Source organism: Colletes latitarsis, chromosome 1, assembly GCF_051014445.1.
Source record: "Colletes latitarsis isolate SP2378_abdomen chromosome 1, iyColLati1, whole genome shotgun sequence".
NCBI classification, from domain to species: Eukaryota; Metazoa; Arthropoda; class Insecta; order Hymenoptera; family Colletidae; genus Colletes; species Colletes latitarsis.
The window spans coordinates 40,674,444-40,693,546 of NC_135134.1; the positions used below are offsets into that span (position 1 = coordinate 40,674,444).

The 19,103-nt window shown below is 33.9% G+C and overlaps 1 protein-coding gene and 1 long non-coding RNA gene across 2 annotated transcripts in view; one reads left to right on the forward strand and one right to left on the reverse strand.

Annotated features, from left to right (window-relative positions):
- The window catches only part of LOC143345165 (uncharacterized), a 96,213-nt gene that overhangs the window by 13,295 nt on the left and 63,815 nt on the right, over positions 1–19,103 (reverse strand). Inside the window, exons 3-11 of the mRNA XM_076772037.1 lie at positions 13,801–13,845; positions 11,479–11,700; positions 10,464–10,526; positions 5,032–5,271; positions 4,324–4,485; positions 4,040–4,166; positions 3,481–3,630; positions 3,223–3,399; positions 477–641 (exon numbers count right to left, since the gene is read on the reverse strand). Coding sequence (XP_076628152.1) covers positions 477–641; positions 3,223–3,399; positions 3,481–3,630; positions 4,040–4,166; positions 4,324–4,485; positions 5,032–5,271; positions 10,464–10,526; positions 11,479–11,700; positions 13,801–13,845 — 1,351 coding nt within the window. The remainder of the gene's footprint in view (positions 1–476; positions 642–3,222; positions 3,400–3,480; positions 3,631–4,039; positions 4,167–4,323; positions 4,486–5,031; positions 5,272–10,463; positions 10,527–11,478; positions 11,701–13,800; positions 13,846–19,103) is intronic.
- The window catches only part of LOC143345240 (uncharacterized), a 62,729-nt gene continuing 57,194 nt past the window's right edge, over positions 13,569–19,103 (forward strand). Inside the window, exon 1 of the long non-coding RNA XR_013080247.1 lies at positions 13,569–13,876. This is a non-coding gene — a long non-coding RNA (uncharacterized LOC143345240). The remainder of the gene's footprint in view (positions 13,877–19,103) is intronic.

Here is a 19,103-nt window from a genome sequence, read left to right on the forward strand (position 1 = left end):
TAATAAAATGCCACGAAAACATAAAGCAGCACGATGATTGTGAAGTTCCAAAATTGAAATCCATAATTTTCTTCGGTTTAATATAATGCATTACATTCGATTAATAATATATAAATTTAAAAGTGAAAAATTTGAATAAACTTTTTACTTAATTATGATACAATTTTAATTCGACAGAAATTATTTTATGAATCGATTAAACCTCTATTTACAAATAAAATTTAAAGTAAAATTTTATATTTATTTAATCGATCCATCAAACGAGTTAAGCACCGAAGTATATTTTAATTTAAAATTAAATTATCGTTGTACTGTTGCAGGGAAAGGGAATTATTTAGAAACGTGAATACTTTTCAGATATAGGATAAAAATTGACAATTGTGTATAATATTGCAACGTGGTAAATTCTGTATTTGATTGTTCCTGTTCGTATTTCGAAGAAGTTCATCGTTTCGTGTTTCGACAATTGAACCTACCTGCTGTACAAAAGCCACAGTCGTCACCTTTCAGGCCCGTTGCACCTTTGTTACCCGGGGTACCAGGCCATCCGTCGGTTCCAGGAAATCCTGGTGGTCCTGGCAAACCACGATCACCTGGACGACCCTTGATTCTGATACCTTTGCCCGGAAAACCTTTTGGACCTGTTCAATTAAGATATATTATCGTTACCGATTGCAACGAGAATTAAATCATAACTTAAATTATAACTGCCACGCGATATTTTCCTTCTTAATCCAGAATTTATAGTTTTGGCATTGTTAAACTGGACAATAATCGCCATATATTTATTAGTTAGGCATAGAGTTAGAGCATGAGTAGAGTTGGGCACAGAAAAGACATTTAGTAGTTAAGAATGCACGTTTACTGCAAAAGGTAGAAGTTACTACATTCATCATTCTGGTATAAGGAAGATAATATACAGGGTGTTCCGCCACCAGTTGGAAAAATTTAAATGGGAGATTCTAGAGGCCAAAATAAAACGAAAATCAAGAATATCAACTTCTTGATTGAGGGTTCGTTAAAAAGTTATTAAAAAATTAAATTATAAAATTTCAAATCGTTCTGAAAAAATTATTTTCGAATGCATGGGTCGATTATGAGCATTTTTGGTTCTTAGACATATCCTCGAAATCCTACGAACTTTCGAGAAAAAATTCGAGTAGGTGCTGAAATTTTTCGGCGAAATTAAAAAATTTCAAATCGTCCTAAAAAAATTATTTTTTGTTGCGGGGGTCAATTACAATCATTTTTGATGAATACACATACCCTCGAAATCCTAACCATTTTCGAGAAAAAAATTCCTAATCTAAAATGTAATTTATGACCAGAAATGTTGCCCGAAAATTTCACGCGAATCTTTAAAATGTCATAACTCCTGAACGGATTGGACGATTTTAATGTTTAAAAAAGCAAACTATGCGTATTTTGATGCAGAATATGTAGAAATTCCAAAAATATTCGAAAAGTTGATCCTTGATCCCACAAAATGAGAAAAACCCCATAAAAATGGTCCAATTTTCAAACAGCCATAACTCCTACAAAAGTGAATATATTTCAGTGAAACTTTTTTCTGAAGAAGAGCTCATGGGTACCTACAAAAAAGTATTAGACAACTTTTCTGTAGGGCGTCAAACAAAATTACTAAAAATGAAAAAGGAATTTTTAAGAAAAATTGACGGGGGTAGGTGCCTAAATTTTTCGATGAAAAAAAAAATTTTCAAATCGTTCTGGAAAAATTATTTTTGGTTGCAGGGGTCAATTACAATCATTTTTGGTGAATAGACATACCCTCAAAGTCCTACCCAATTTTGAGAAAAAAATTCGAATAGGTGTAAAATTTTTCGAAATAATTAAAAAATTTCAAATCGTTCCAAAAAAATTATTTTCAGTTTCAGGGGCCAATTACAATCATTTTTGGTGAATATACATACCCTCGAAATCCTAACCATTTTCGAGAAAAAAATTCCTAATCTAAAATGTAATTTATGACCAGAAATGTTGCCCGAAAATTTCACGCGAATCTTTAAAATGTCATAACTCCTGAACGGATTGGACGATTTTAATGTTTAAAAAAGCAAACTATGCGTATTTTGATGCAGAATATGTAGAAATTCCAAAAATATTCGAAAAGTTGATCCTTGATCCCACAAAATGAGAAAAACCCCATAAAAATGGTCCAATTTTCAAACAGCCATAACTCCTACAACAGTGAATATATTTCAATGAAACTTTTTTCTGAAGTAGAGCTCATGGGTACCTACAAAAAAGTATTAGACAACTTTTCTGTAGGGCGTCAAACAAAATTACTAAAAATGAAAAAGGAATTTTTAAGAAAAATCGACAGGGGTAGGTGCCTAAATTTTTCGATGAAAAAAAAAATTTTCAAATCGTTCTAGAAAAATTATTTTTGGTTGCAGGGGTCAATTATAATCATTTTTGGTGAATAGACACACCCCCGAAATCCTACGTACTTTTGGGGAAAAAATTCTTTGCCGAAAATATACTGTGTGGCCGGAAATGTTTCTATAACTTTTTAACGAAGCCTCAATCAACAAATTAGTATCCTTGATTTTCGTCTTATTTTGGCCTCTAGAATCTCTCATTAAGTTATAAAAATTATATCATCATATCAATGGAATAATTAGTACTTAAAGTAACACGGGGAAAAGGAATTGGACACTTGTAAAAATACATTATTCAGTAACTATGTTTGATGTCATAATGGTATCTACAAGACTAGTTTGCTAATATTTAGTATTTTTTATTACTTAAAAAAAAAACAGGAAAAATTCATTATTTGGTGAACCTTATGATCTTTATAAAATATAAATAACAGGAAGAAGTGTCGATAGCCAAATAAATTATAAAAAGCTTGAAAAATTTAACTTACGACATTGATGTGTTTTACTATATCTTTTCATATAAAAAAAATAAAACGCAATCATTTATAGTCGTGTTCCTGTTTCACATAAAACCAATTGATTGATACTTGGTCCAAAACGTTTGTGTACAAAAAATGACTCAAAATTAATGAATTGTTTAGTACAAGTAAAACAAAATAATTAAGCAACAAATACACATACTATATATAATTACACGATTCTACTTCTTCTTTAAACAAATATTCATCATAAAATTTGAAGAATATCTGGATGTGGATTTTATAAAAATTCAATAGTTATCTAAAAATTCAGAATTTTATGAAAGTAGGAAGATAATTACCATGAAAACCATCATCACCACGATCCCCAGGTGGACCCGAGTATCCAGGCATTCCAGGTTTTCCGTCCAAACCTGGCGGTCCGAATATCGTTACTCCAGGGAATCCTTTTGGTCCAGCAATTCCAGAAAGACCAGGCGAACCTGGTAGGCCTTCTTTGCCCATCGGTCCGGGAAGACCTAGAACAGTTAGAATGACACATTTTTTATCCATTTCGATGTTTTGTCAGCGATTTGTATGGGACATTGTCGAACACGCACCATCGGAGCCTGGCTCTCCTTTGACGGAGGATCCTTTTCGTCCAGCCAACCCAGGAGGTCCTGCAGGTCCTGGTGGACCAGGTGGACCTATGTAGCCTACTAGACCAGGTTTACCAGGTATTCCCGAATCTCCCTTTGGACCCGGTGGACCTGATACAATAAATAATCGTTAAATTTATTTTTCTTTATTAAAACTAACTCGTGGTTAGAAATTCGGTACAGGCCATTTCACGTGTTAGAAATATCGTACAATTTCGAAACGATTCCCCTGAATTTTTTAAGTGTTGAAAAAAAATGTTTCAAAACTCTGAGGATTCATAGTACTCGACGACGGGAGTAAAAAATGCCCGATCGACTTTTAAATAAATCGACTCTTAGATAAAACTTAATTCGTAGGCTCAAACGTCTATTTTCTAAATCGTAGAATTTTTTTCCAGTAGTTTGGATCCGGATTCAGTGTCAACGATGTTGGTTACTCGCGTAAATAAATATAAAATGCAAAATGTACGTATCAATCTAATGATTCGTCACGGTTTAGTAAATGTAAATGAAAGTGAACCTAAGTCTCCGGCAATTCCAATGGGTCCTTGAATTATTTCGTCGAGATCTGGCATCCATTTTCCAGGTACACCGGGATATCCTGCATCACCAGGCAACCCTTTATTTCCTATTTCACCTGGCTCTCCCTGAATTTAAGGTACAAAATGCATAAACAGTTTCTAACTTTTAACAGTTCCTTAATTACTTTCTTGATGAACGGTTATTTTTTAATCTATTTAAATAATACTGGACCGAACTCAGAGTTGGTTAAATACTTTTTGACGATGTAAATGCGATACTCACGATTTCTCCGTCCACTCCATCTATCCCAGCGTAACCAGGAGCACCTTTATCTCCTTTAAATCCTGCAGGACCAACTGGACCATCTCTGCCGTGTTTACCCCTCGGGCCGACGTTCCCTTCTTCTCCTTTCCATCCCTTAATACCTGGATATCCTTGACTTCCCTGCGTGAAAAATTTCACGAACACCATGAATCCACGCGATAATCCACGGAGATTATCTGTTAATTCTCAAACTTCTCGGATCTCTGCGACCACGGTAATAGTATTTAGAATTTCGCAGAGTCTAATGCATTCACCGTCAAAATAAATTGTTCTTAGATTTCTAGTAACTTATACTGGTTGTATGCTATAGATAGATATTCAATTTTTATTCCTAATTTTTTTAAAATAGAGAAATTCTACGACGATTCATTGCATGTTTGCGTTTAAGGGGGCAGTCTCATGCGAGACCTCAGAAGAATCAATTTCTTTTTAATTTCATTTTTTCAAAATATATATATTTAAAAATGTATTGTTTAATTTTGAGTATTGCAATATATGAAACGACGCGTCGCTATTGGTCGAAACGACGAAAGTGGGGATGGGCGGAGCAACCGATGTACTCCCCTCTCTCTCCTACCGTCCCACTAGCCAACTTCTCGCGCACGCACAATACAAAATGTGTGTTGGAAGGAAACGTAGGTAAGTATAAATAAATAAAATACTCACGGGGCTGCCCATAAAGCCGTCCATTCCTCTTTCTCCTCGCATTCCCACATCTCCTCGCATTCCCTTGGGACCCTTCGGACCTGGCGTCAGCTCATACGGCTCTTTCATCTTATATTCGTTAGTGGTCGGTAATCCAGGTTCACCCCTGTCACCCAGTTCACCCGAAGCACCTTTCACGCCGTACACCGGTTCACCGATATCACCTCCCATACCTGGCAGGCCCGGAAAGCCTCGATGACCCTAACAGATCATTTTATTTTGCACAATCTTTACGCGATCTCGAGACGAATTTTTACGGTACCAAGGATCAAAGATTCCATTTCTTACATTTCTCCAACGAAAATTTGTCTGAAATCTTTCCCTACTGTTATTAATGACACTTATTATTAATCTTTCAGCGATGCTATTTTAAGAGATTACTTTATTCGACGCAGGTTTTAGTTCAATAACAATGAATTTCTTCTTCTTTGTTCGAGATCTCGAGATTTTGAACGGTACCAACGAGAAGGGACATTTTTTCGAGATAAAAATCTTTTCTTGCTTCGTATAAAACATATTTCGAGTCGCAAGCTTGTTCACATCTTTGTTCCGTGCAGAATGCTCGAGTGGAACGAGAGAAGTAAAGATGGCGGCCGGTTCGAATGTCCTCGCATATATTACTTCATTTTCTACCGGATAAAAATTCGAACTAACATTCGCTCGTGATATTTGTCGGTCTTGTAACGATATTTAAATATTAAATACTGTGTAGTGTTTTGTAGTTTGCTCGAGTGGAACGAGAGAAGTAAAGATGGCGGCCGGTTCGAATGTCCTCGTATATATTACTTCATTTTCTACCGGATAAAAATTCAAACTAACATTCGCTCGTGATATTTATCAGTCTTGTAACGATATTTAAATATTAAATACTGTGTAGTGTTTTGTAGTCGCTAATAAAGATGGGAAAGTTTGTGTTTCAATAATAGATTACAACGAACGCAAGTATATTAATTTATTCGATTGAACAGTTAAATTTTTGTTTTCTAAATTGAATTTTAATTTTTATTCCATGACTATCGACAGGTCGTTACTCGTTACTTTCCTTTCAGGGATAGTCAATGCAGAGAACAGAGGTCTTGCGTTTCTTGGAAGTTGACGATCATTCGGTGGAATCTTCCTCCGGGAGAAGACGTCTCGCGTTATCAGTGATAGTGGCGTCAGCGGATAACAGCCGGAGAACCGCAACGCCTCAGATTTCATTAGACGCTGGTCCGTTTCGTATTCAGCGATTAACACGTGGCACCTTTGCTACGACTGCTTCATCGTTTCACATTTGGTTTGCTTTTTGTGTACTTTCGCGAATTCATTTTACAACGTATTTCGCGAACACCGACGCGTCACCTGTATTTACCATTGCTGGGTATTTGTTCTTCGCGGAGAAACGTTCCTCAGAATTCAATTATGCTACTTTACGATTCAAGTATTTTACATCAATTTTTACCACCTTTCATTTTTTATCGTTCTTTTTTTAAGTAAATGTGAAACACGGAATTATCATGCCAATCGCGTTGCTTCGTTTGAAATTTGTTGCATTTTTATTTAAGAAATAAAAGCTGAGTTTATTTCCCAACTTTTCTTTTCTAGCCAACTAGCAGTTTACAACTAAAATTATTATTGTTTGAAAACAAATTTTTGAATAAATTTTCACGTATATAAAGTATTAGTATTATTACGTAATCTGTGGTACACTCGCGTCGGTATTTATGACACTTTTTATTATAAATGATCAAAAATGAAGTTAACGACTTATTTATTATCGATTTATATAATTTTAAATAAATTGTAAATAAAATTTTTTGATCGAAAAAAACTATCATTTGCAAAAAATTAATAGAAAATAAAAGCATAGATTGAAAAAGAAAACTATTATTTACGGACGGGACTCTCAGCGTAGGAGGGTACAATACTCGATAATTATTCGAAATAAATCTGTAGTTAAAGAATAACAAAACTTTAACCATAAATATTTCAAAAACTGAGTAGTTGTGCCTATAATGGTATATTTTCTCGAACCAGATGACTAAATCAACTAAATTCAACTAAATAGGTAACCCGAGGGACTTGTACCCTTCTTGTAGGGGTTAAAAAATTGAGGACAGGCAGGGTTAACGTCCAGTTTCCTTTAAGGCGATTTTTATCACGAAAGCTGTAGGGACAATGGTGTTAGACGACCGTCTCGCGGCAATTTTTACGTAGCCCTTGTAAGTGGATTCCATCGCGAACTACTTATCGCGCGATATCGCGGCCCGCGGAATTCTTTCGAATTCCTGTCCCCGCCCCCTTCGTGTTCCTTCTTCTTTCGCCAGCGCGTCCGTTAAATATTACCGGGGAACGCTCCGCCAGGCGGACGATATTTCATGCCAGCAGGTGGCGTTTCGCAAAAAGGAACGGTACGCGTTCGGGGGACCGATATAGTTGTCCCCCTTCGACGCGTCCGTTCCTCTCTCAACCTTCTCTCTTCCCTCGTTCCTGTGCCACCGCGAACGAACGGCACGACCTAAACTCTCGTAAGAGGTTCACGAACCCCTCGGTTGGCCCGATCGGTCGTTACGGTACCCGAAGCGAGGTACAGTTACTCCCACTCGTATCCCTACACTATAATGGTTATTCTCTATAAACGAAAAAATAACTTGTTCCTCGCGCTTATTTTTGAAACTGGTACGAGTCTATTCTTTCATACAGATATTTAAGGGTTTAATGTATCTCTACACTATAATGGTTATTGGCTATAAACGAAAAAATAACTTGTTCCTCGCGGTTATTTTTGAAACTGGTACGAGTCTACTCTTTCATACTAATATATAAGCTTTATTAATTAATGTATTCCTACACTGTAATGGTTATTGGCTATAAACGAAAAAATAACTTGTTCCTCGCGGTTATTTTTGAAGCTGAAGTCTATTCCTTCATACACTGAGATATTTACTGGTTTAATGTATCCCTACACTATAATGGTTATTCTCTATAAACGAAAAAATAACTTGTTCCTCGAGGTTAGTTTTGAAACTGGTACAAGTCTATTCTTTCATACAGATATTTAAGGGTATAATGTATCCCTACACTATAATGGTTATTGGTCTATGCCTTCATACACTGAGATGTTTAAGGGTATAATGTATCCCTACACTGTAATGGTTATTGGCTATAAATGAAAAAATAACTTGTTCTTCGCGGTTATTTTTGAAACTGGTACGAGTCTACTCTTTCATACTAATATTTAAGCTTTATTAATTAATGTATTCCTACACTGTAATGGTTATTGACTATAAACGAAAGAATAACTTGTTCCTCGCGGTTATTTTTGAAGCTGAAGTCTATTCCTTCATACACTGAGATGTTTACTGGTTTAATGTATCCCTACACTATAATGGTTATTCTCTATAAACGAAAAAATAACTTGTTCCTTGTGCTTATTTTTGAAACTGAAGTCTATTCCTTCATACACTGAGATGTTTAAGGGTATAATGTATCCCTACACTGTAATGGTTATTGGCTATAAATGAAAAAATAACTTGTTTCTCGCGGTTATTTTTGAAACTGGTACGAGTCTATTCTTTCATACAGATATTTAAGGGTTTAATGTATTTCTACACTATAATGGTTATTGGCTATAAATGAAAAAATAACTTGTTTCTCGCGGTTATTTTTGAAGCTGAAGTCTATTCCTTCATACACTGAGATGTTTATTGGTTTAATGTATCCCCACACTATAATGGTTATTCTCTATAAACGAAAAAATAACTTGTTCCTCGCTGTTATTTTTTAAACTGGTACGAGTCTATGCTTTCATACAGATATTTAGGGGTATAATGTATCCCTACACTATAATGGTTATTGGCTATAAACGAAAACATAACTTGTTTCTCGCGGTTATTTTTTAAACTGGTACGAGTCTATGCTTTCATACAGATATTTAGTGGTATAATGTATTCCTACACTATAATGGTTATTGGCTATAAACGAAAAAATAACTTGTTCCTTGCGGTTATTTTTGAAACTGGTACGAGTCTATCCTTTCAAACAGATATTTAAGGATATAATGTATCCCTACACTATAATGGTTATTGACTGTAAACGAAAAAATAACTTGTTCCTTGCGGTTATTTTTGAAACTGGTACGAGTCTATTCTTTCATACTGATATTTAAGCTTTATTAATTAATGTATTCCTACACTGTAATGGTTATTGGCTATAAACGAAAAAATAACTTGTTCCTCGCGGTTATTTTTGAAACTGAAGTCTATTCCTTCATACACTGAGATGTTTAATGGTTTAATGTATCCATACATTATAATGGTTATTCGCTATAAATGAAGAAATAACTTGTTCCTCGCGATTTTTTTTGAAACTGAAGTCTATTCCTTCATACACCGAGATGTTTAAGGGTTTTGAATAAATTAACACCAAAACTTATCAATACTAACATGATAGCAACCCAATTTGAAACAGTGCACAATATCGAATTAACCATTGATACAGTCGAGCAAGACAACATAATCCACGATTATATAACTGGTATCCAAAATCTAGTAGATCAGGAAAACCAAATACTGACCTTTCGAAACGAGTCGATGAAAATAACAAAGACAGTAAAATCACACAAAGCCTTTGAAAATTTTTTAAAAAGTTCACAAAGAAAGCAATAGTTCAATTAACATACATTATAAATGGAATATTCAAATAAATGTACTTTCCAAAACACTGGAAAACAAACTCAAAAAGTTACAGACGAACAAGTTTGCTAACAACTTTAAGCAAAGTTACTTTAAAACCAATATAACCAACAAAAAACCACTGCAGTTGTTTAAAAATAAATGTTTGAGACTTATATTAAATAGAGATAGATACTCAAGAATAGCAGACTTACATGAACACTCACAACTTCCACTAATATCAAGCTATATAGATAAAATAACAAGAATTTCATACATCAAAATTGTATAATCAAAATAAAATATTAGAAAATATAACAAAACATTCAAATTAAAACACAAACTACCATATCAAAGACTACCAATATAATGTAGGAACCGTTAAATGTTACGTATAAATACAAGTATACATACTATAGTTATAAGTAGTTATAAGTAAACTGTTAGTACAATATAGTAAAATAAGTTAGTATCGTAAAAATGAAAACGAGACCGAATGCAATTAATATATTTAATAAATACAATTCTTAAAGACAAGTTTTTACTATATTTATCTGAGCATATTACTAGATCGTTAATATTATAAAAAACAAAAACAAAACTACTAAAAATTCGGTAAAAATAAATAGAAAAAATACATAAAAAAAAAGTTTCTTTTCATTTATAGCGAATCTACCATTATAGCGTACAAATATGAATGGAAGTAATTGATTACGAATAAAGTCGCGTTTTTGTACTCACTTTCTCGCCTGTCTCTCCTGGATAACCCATTACGCCTTTCATCCCTGGCGGTCCGTCATAACCCTGAGGACAAAATTCAAGCGATTTAGCAACGAAACTAGTTCAATCGATCCGGGACCACTGCGGGGAAATTAATTTTGGGAGTTGGAACGTACGGAGATTGTTTCGAGACGCAGGTTGTCGCCATAAGCAAACTCCGACTGCTGGGATTGAGTTAATTATTGATAGCAATGTTATTCGCCTCTGGAACAACCAAGGAGCTTATAATTATTTCAAAACGTGTTTTTAATAATGTAGTCTGTCTGGTTCATCGGATTTGTATTATCGAAACGTCCGTCGACGAATCAACGACGTGACATTTATTTTTGCAGGTTTCTTTATAATATGAGGGGAAACAAAGTTACTTGTATTACTAACTTTTATAATTATTAATTATTGTTCTTTATATAGATTATACGTGTAGCACAGTAACAATTAGCTATGTATTCGAAACGTTAAAGTAATGTCCCAATATGTATTACCGTATTAAATTTTTACAAATATGTACTTTGTCCATAGATAAATAAAAAAGTAAATAAATAAATGTTTGTATGAGAACTCTCGTATACAGACGTATCATTTGAGCATCGATCATTACAAATTGAGTAATATATGAAATTTTTGTTTTAAGAAAACTATTGAACGCATAAATTTCAAATTTTATTTATGTTTTCTCGCGTTACAAACTTATAAATTGAAAAAGTGAAAACTTGTTAAACATTTTTACACCAAATTGCTTTTTCGAGGGGCAAATAAATAATTTTATCGATATTTAGTTAAATGTCAAATTAATATCACGTCAAGTAGCTCAAGAAATCCTGCAACATTGTTACTTCTTCGAATTTCGTACTAATTCTGTTAGAATAATATTTTTGAAGACGGTGGTATACTCTACAAACATAAGTTACTGAGTATTTTAAACAATAGCTGTAGAAACAGAGCCCGTGAATTAGGATTAAATTATAACTTCGATTACCTGAGGTCCGTTAAAGCCCGGTGTTCCACGTTCACCCTTCGTACCTTTGGAGTTGACGCCACCGTCGCCAGGTTCACCGGTGAGTCCATAGTCTCCACGTGGACCTGGTTCACCACGTCCACCGTGTCTTCCGGGCCTTCCTGGTGCACCAGTACGTCCATCGGTCCCGTTGCAACCGTCCAGACCATCTGGGCCCGTCACACCAGGCAGACCAGGATTACCCTGTAGGTAAGAACTCAATTGTCCAGGTTCCTTCGAGACTATTTTTTGTGTTGTACCTGTCTTTTTGGCAGAGCCTTCGAATTTCCATAGGACGTCCATTTTCAATGCGTGGGGTAATTTTATTTTCTAATTCAGGCCTCGTGAAGCCAGAATCTTTAGACAGTAACACGTTTTTCAAGTTTTTCTTGATTCAAAGTAACTGTTAGGCAATTATTATATTATATTTATCAAATCGAAAATAAGTTTTTCAGAATGTTTTGAAATTTTTTAATTTCGCTGACAAATTTTTACGTCTACCCCCTGTCGATTTTCCTTAAAAATTTGTTTGACCCTCTACGAAAATGTTTAATACTTTTTTGCATATACGAAGCGCTAGAACTCGTCTGCAAGATCGAGTACTTGTGAGAAAGCTTTGATGCAACCCTCTGGTGGCGAGCGAGTGCGTTACCATAAAACTGGCATGGAAGGAAAAGTTTTCTTTCCTTTTCGTAATTTGATGTATTAAATGTTTTATTAAGATACGGTTTTTCTTTTAATTAGAATATATATTCGTATCATTACATTAATTATATTCAATCGAATGAAATCAAATTGACGTGTTCTGTAAATCTAATGTTAAACGAAAGAAATTGATGAGCTTCAAGGAGGAAAAGTAATGGTCTTGGTAAGGTCTGTATTTAAAGACCATCTGAACAAGCAATTCTAACTTCGAAATAAATTGTAATTGCCCATTGTTTCCTTTTTATCTTCTAATGCTCGTAACTTTGAAACTAGGGGCGAATTGCACTTAATCTTAGGTTGAAGATACTTAGAAACCCTCCCCTCGAATATACTTCAAGGTGATTGAAATCGACGAGGTCGTTAGTATTGTAATTAACTATCCAAAACGTTTTGAAAAAATTAGGACTACGACAAATTTTTGTCAAAATTAATTTTTTAAACTTTTTAGTCACAGTTTCGTTGTTTTTAGTCGACTGGAAAAGATATATCGAATGTTTATTATAAAGAGGTTAATTTAAATAGAGTATTGTCTGTGACTGATTAAATAAAATTGTGTATAATTTAAATATCGATTTTATAAAAACTGAAAACGGATTATCTGGCTTCATCTTCTTAATACTTGATTTCTCGCATATAAGAGAATTCATTAAGCAACAATTAATTACTGATCACTCTTACACGAAAGGTGAAATACAATGTACAAAGATTATATTAAAAAGGAATTAACAAGAAGAAAACGAAGCACTCGGAGTGCGAAAATCTGGGGCTCTGTTAACGAGAACACTTATATTCTCGATTTAACGAATACAGTTTTCAATCCATCAGCACCGGTGACCAAATCCCACTATTAACGAAACGTACTTGACCGAGTTCCACAATTGCTTGTTCGCGACAACGAAATTTTACATTTTTTATTTAACACGCTTCACAGTGCTCGAACTCGTTTACTTTGCATCATAATTTTTGTCATATCACTGTGAAATCGAATCCTAAAGTCTTGTTAAAAAATGTACAAAAATATTGAAAACAGTGCCAATTACCTATTATAAAAAAAACCTATATCACAACAAATAAACTAGGTAAATGTTATTTAATTTATCATTTTATGTAACGATATTTAACAATTATTATATAATGGTGTTACCGTTTATTTAACGAAGCAAACAATATTTTTGTTTTATTTTTAGCTACAGAATATACTAGTAAAGTTTGGAATGCTGTTGCCATCCTGTATATTTGTGATTTGTGTAAATTATATAAAATATATTTGGTAAGCAAAGTTTAAAATTCGGACAAGAACCAATTACGCGTTACTTCCTGCGTTACCCGTTCGCGTTCCTTCCGTTCACTTCCTTCCGTCTCGAAAACCACGTGCATACGCGTTGCATCGTAGCACGATTCAACTTATATTTCTGTCTGTAAGTACAATACTAAATATTCGTGAGTTCGAGTGTTTATTTAGAATAAATCTGACGCTCTAACATTACACGAAGAGCAAAGTTCGGATGATTGTCCTGGAAATTCGAAAACTCGGACCCCTGAATGTAGCAATTGAAACTCGAGGAAGAAAGTTTTATTGGAATGGAGATTTGTACGAACCGAGAATCCTGCAACGCCGGGGAATCCTTGTATACCTCGGTCACCCTGAAAAGGAAAGACAGATTAGACGCCACAAGTACGTAATTGTCTGAAACTGTAAATTGCATTCCTTTAAATGCTGCAATTCTTGCTACTCAATTGGATGGAATTTTTGTCGTATTCGTAAAAAACGAAATTCATTATGCACTTTCATATTGGATTTTTCTTAAATAATTATCAATATCCATCGTTCGTAAATCAATACTCCAATTTTTGGTTAAGGTAAGTGAAATTTGAATTTAAAGAACTGTCGTTTTATTATTAAAACCCTTGCGACTCTGTAAGTACAAATAATGATTCTTCAATATTGTTGATAGCTTCGTGAATGTTACGATTGTTCATCTATAGATACAACGAGTTTCGCCATTACGCGATCGCTCGATTTATTCATTTTATTTAAATGTGGTCCATCGCGTACGGTTTGTCGCAATTCTGAGTAACGATTATTACATCGCACCCTTGATTCCCTGGAAGGCCATCTAATCAGCATTGCAACCATAAGCATTTAAATACTTCCTGATGCCGAGCCTGCGAAACCGCGTAAGCCGTTCGTTTGTCAAACGCGATTCCGTCATGCATAAAATAATATGCGTCGTTAGCAATTGCCTATTGCACTCAATTGCTTCATGGCAAAGAGTGCAATATAATTGTACACGCACGATATGACCATTATAACGCGAATCATGTGATTATAAATCCACGATATTTCATTAAAAATTAATTTTTTTACGAATATAAACCCATGTTTAATAACAATTTAATAATACAAATAAATTGGCTATTTAAAGTAACTTTTTTGAATTTTTAAATTATCGTAATATTTTGTAAAAATATATCAATATGAGTATATACAGGGTGTTCGGCCACCCCTGGGAAAAATTTTAATGAGGGATTCTAGAGGCCAAAATAAGACGAAAATTAAGAATACTAATTTATTGATAGAGGCTTTGTTACAAAGTTATTAACGTTTAAAGTTCCGCTTGTACTGAATTTTTTTCTCAAAAATGCGTAAGATTTCGGGGGTATGTCTATTCACTAAAAATGATTGTAATTGACCCCCGCAATCGAACATAATTTTTCCAGAACGATTTGAAATTTTTCTTTTTCGTCGAAAAATTTAGGCACCTTCTTGAATTTTTTTTTAAAAAGTGGGTAGGAATTCAGGGGTATGTGTAATGACCAAAAATGATTGTAATTGACCCCCGCAACCGAATATAATTTTTTCAGAATTAATTAAAAATTTTTTTTTTCGTCAAAAAATTTAGGCACCCCCTGTCGATTTTTCTTAAATATTCGTTTTTCATTTTTAGTAATTTTGTTTGACGCCCAACAGAAAAGTTGTCTAATACTTTTTTGTAGGTACCCATGAGTTCTACTTCAGAAAAAAGTTTCATTGAAATACATTCACAATTATAGGAGTTATGGCTGTTTGAAAATTGGACCATTTTTATGGGGTTTTTCTCATTTTGCGGGGACAAGGACCAACTTTTCGAATATTTTTATAATTGCTACATATTCTACACTAAAATACGCGGCGTTTGGCTTTTTGAACATTAAAATCGTCCAATCCGTTCAGAAGTTATGGTGTTTTAAAGATTCGCATGAAAATTCGGGCAGACTTTTTTGGCCAGAAATTATATTTTCGGTAAGGAATTTTTTTCTCGAAAATGTGTAGGATTTCGGGGGTATGTGTAATGACCAAATATGATTATAATTGATTCCTGCAATCAAAAATAATTTTTTTAGAACGATTTGAAATTTTTTAATTTTGTCGAAAAATTTTACACCTTCTCGAATTTTTTTCTCGAAAGAGGGTAGGATTTCAGTATGTATATTCATCAAAAATGATTGTAATTGACCCCCGCAATCGAAAATAATTTTTCCAGAACGATTTCAAATTTTTGAATTTAATTGTTAATATTTTTTAACGAAGCCTTCATCAACAAATTGGTATTCTTGATTTTCGTCTTACTTTGGCCTCTAGAATTCCCCATTAAAATTTTTCCCAGGGGTGGCCGAACACCCTGTATATCAATATGTCAATTACGAGTCTAATTAATATGGGAACGTTCAGCATTTTAACTACTGTGCAAAGTTAGAATTGTACATGTATTTTATATTACTGTAGCAGAAAGGAAAATAAAAATGTTATAAGCGAATAAAAATGTATCAGTTATTATATTTTTGGAATTTTTCCATTTGAATTCCATGGATTGATACCTTCCTCGTTGTATGACACGTTTTTAAAAAAGATATTTTACCTTCACCAGATAGAATCAGAGATTTTATACGGGCGCAGCTGAAAGTAAATAAGGTTTCGAAAACGATGAATATTTTATATATAAACCTGGAAAATTGGAGACTGTGTACATTCATTGTGTACACTTCTCGGGTTGCATACATTCACAGTAAAAAATATACGTTGCAGTCTTTCGTATGCAAAACGCAAATGATAAATGGAGGATCGAATAAAATATTAAATGTTACAGTTGTCGAAAAACATCAAATTAAACTCAAATATTACGAAAAATTATAAATAATTCGTGATTTGCTTAGGACTTTGTTTAAGACTGTTCTTCTTTCACGACACAATTGTGGCAGTCGCGTAAAACACGATTAAAATGAATATTAAATCTAAATTTAAGTTTTAGCTTTATTTAGATTTTCGACAAAATTAAAAAATTTCAAATCGTTTTGGAAAAATTATTTTCGGTTGCGGGGATCAATTACAATCATTTTTTATCATTAGACATATCCTCGAAATCCTACCCACTTTCAAGAAAAAAGTTCGAGAAGGTGGTGAAATTTTTCGACAAAATTAAAAAATTTCAAATCGTTTTGGAAAAATTATTTTCGGTTGCGGGGGTCATTTATAATCATTTTTGGTGAATAGACATACCCCCGAAATCTTGCGCATTTTCGAGAAAAAAATTCGAGTATGTACTAAAAGTTTTGGGTGAAAAAAAAAGACTTTCGAATCGTCTTGAAAAAATTATTTTTAGTTGCGGGGGTCAATAACAATAATTTTTGGTGAATACACATACCCTTGAAATCCTAACCATTTTCGAGAAAAAAATTCCTTACCGAAGATATAATTTCTGGCCAGAAATGTTACCCTGAAATTTCACGCGAATCTTTAAAATGATTTTCTATTCTACTCCAACAGTTGAAGTATTATATCGTACAAAAGTCTAACCTATAAATTTTCCCATAAAGTCTCTCGAAAGACCACGGAATGAAAGTCGTCGAGTATCAGTGCCACCAAAACAAAACTGAAGCTAACAAAGAAGAGTAAAACAGTCCACAATAGGGACAATTACTCTATGTAAAGTACGTGTACAGACAATATTACCAGCAAACACAAAAAAATAAAATCCCTTGAAAAAGGTAAAAGAAACCAACCCATCCGAGGACTGGTGCCCATACAAAGTAATATGCACGGCTGGCGTTTCGCTAACGCGTTTGCTCTGATATTACTCGCGTAATTAAGATGCAAACCCGCGGTCAATTAACCGCACGTTAATGCACCGTCTTCTTTCATCGGTTCTGTGCGTATCAGAGAAGCGAAGGAAACACGAATCGCGGGAAAGCGGAAACGTCCCTCGAGCAAAACCAACCCCGGTGTTTGTGTTAATTTCCATCAAAGTAGAGGAAGAGTCCTAAGCAAACAGAGTTTACGACGCGCCCAGCAGAGTTTTCCGTGGCTTTTCAAGGAACGCTTACACTTCTAGCGAGGATGCAGCCTGTGGAATGAGCGGCCATTTTTACCCCACCGCTATCTTCTCCCCTGAAGTATCTTTAACCCTGCACGAGACCGATAAGTACTAAAAGAGTGTAAGTAATTGTTTATGGAAGTGCCCAGCGAGGATAAAATCCTTAATCGTTAAAGTAAACCAATATTTATTTATTCTACTAAACTTTTGTTACTACAACATATGTACGTCAAAATAAAACATCGAATACCAGATTATCGTTTGTTGTTTTCAAAAAACCCTAAATAAAAATAGTTTGTTAAGATAAATCTTTACTGTATTCTGTCCATTCTACAAATATACAGTATCAACTTTTTCCTTATTGCTAAACCCTGTTACGCTATGTTTTGCTCTGATCTAATATAACAAAACACAGTTAATAAGCACAAATTATGAAATCTGTTTACGAATCACATCGTTTATCTGATACCCATAATCACGGTCATTGGTGCAATCTAGTACGATGAATACGATTTTAACGTGGAAATCGACTGCTTGAATGCACGCATAAAACACGAAATAACTCGTGAAATATGTATTTGTTTTATTAGTAAAAATTTTTGATTGTTACAAATTTTAAAAGAACATTTTTTTAAGAGCTTTTCATTTGGTAGACATCTTAAAAAAAAACCAAGCCACTCGACAAAAGGGTAATGCAATTAAATGTTTAAAAATATTTAAAGTCTACGAAAAAGATGTGTTAGAACGAATAGTAGAACGTAGGATAGCTCTTTCAAAGGTGAATTCTCCAACAAGACTTTGGTTCAGTTTACAAAGCTATAACAACTCAAGAGTGGCTACGGAACAATGTTCTCGAGTTCATTTCAACGGAGGACTGGCCCTCTGGCAGCCGAGATTTGAATCCGCTTGATTATAAACTGTGGTCAGACCTGGATAACACAGACTGCAAGACTCGTTGTACAAGTTTGGGTAGTATGAACAACGCCCTGACAAATGTAACTTCCGAAATTACCTTGGAGACCGTCCGTACGCGATAGTCTATTTTCTGCGCAGTTTGCCAGCCTGCATCGCTGCGAAAGGTGGACACTTTCAATGAAACTTTTACTTTTCCCCAATTATCAACTGCACAAATAATTTCCAATTAGTTAAAATGCTAATCTACAAGGTTATTTTACTTTTTATACTTTTTAATTTATTTATTATAAAACCCATTAGCGTACGAGAGAAAATATAGTCATATATTTACAGTTAAGGTAGACAACAATGTCTTTAGATAAATAATATACAGTATATAATAAAAAATTTCGTTTAATATTAAATTACTCAAAAATAATAAATAAACTGTGTTCAATATTATTCTTCTGTAATGACAAATTATATTAATTAATGATAAACACAAATTTTGATTAAATTTTTCCAATTTTTCAAAATTCGTATATCCCGCGTAATATACTAGTTATAAAAGTGAGTTGTATCGAAGTACGCGTAAATTAACATTGTTATGAATTTTTGTTCGTTACGTTAATCAAGTTATATTCGTACTCGTAATGA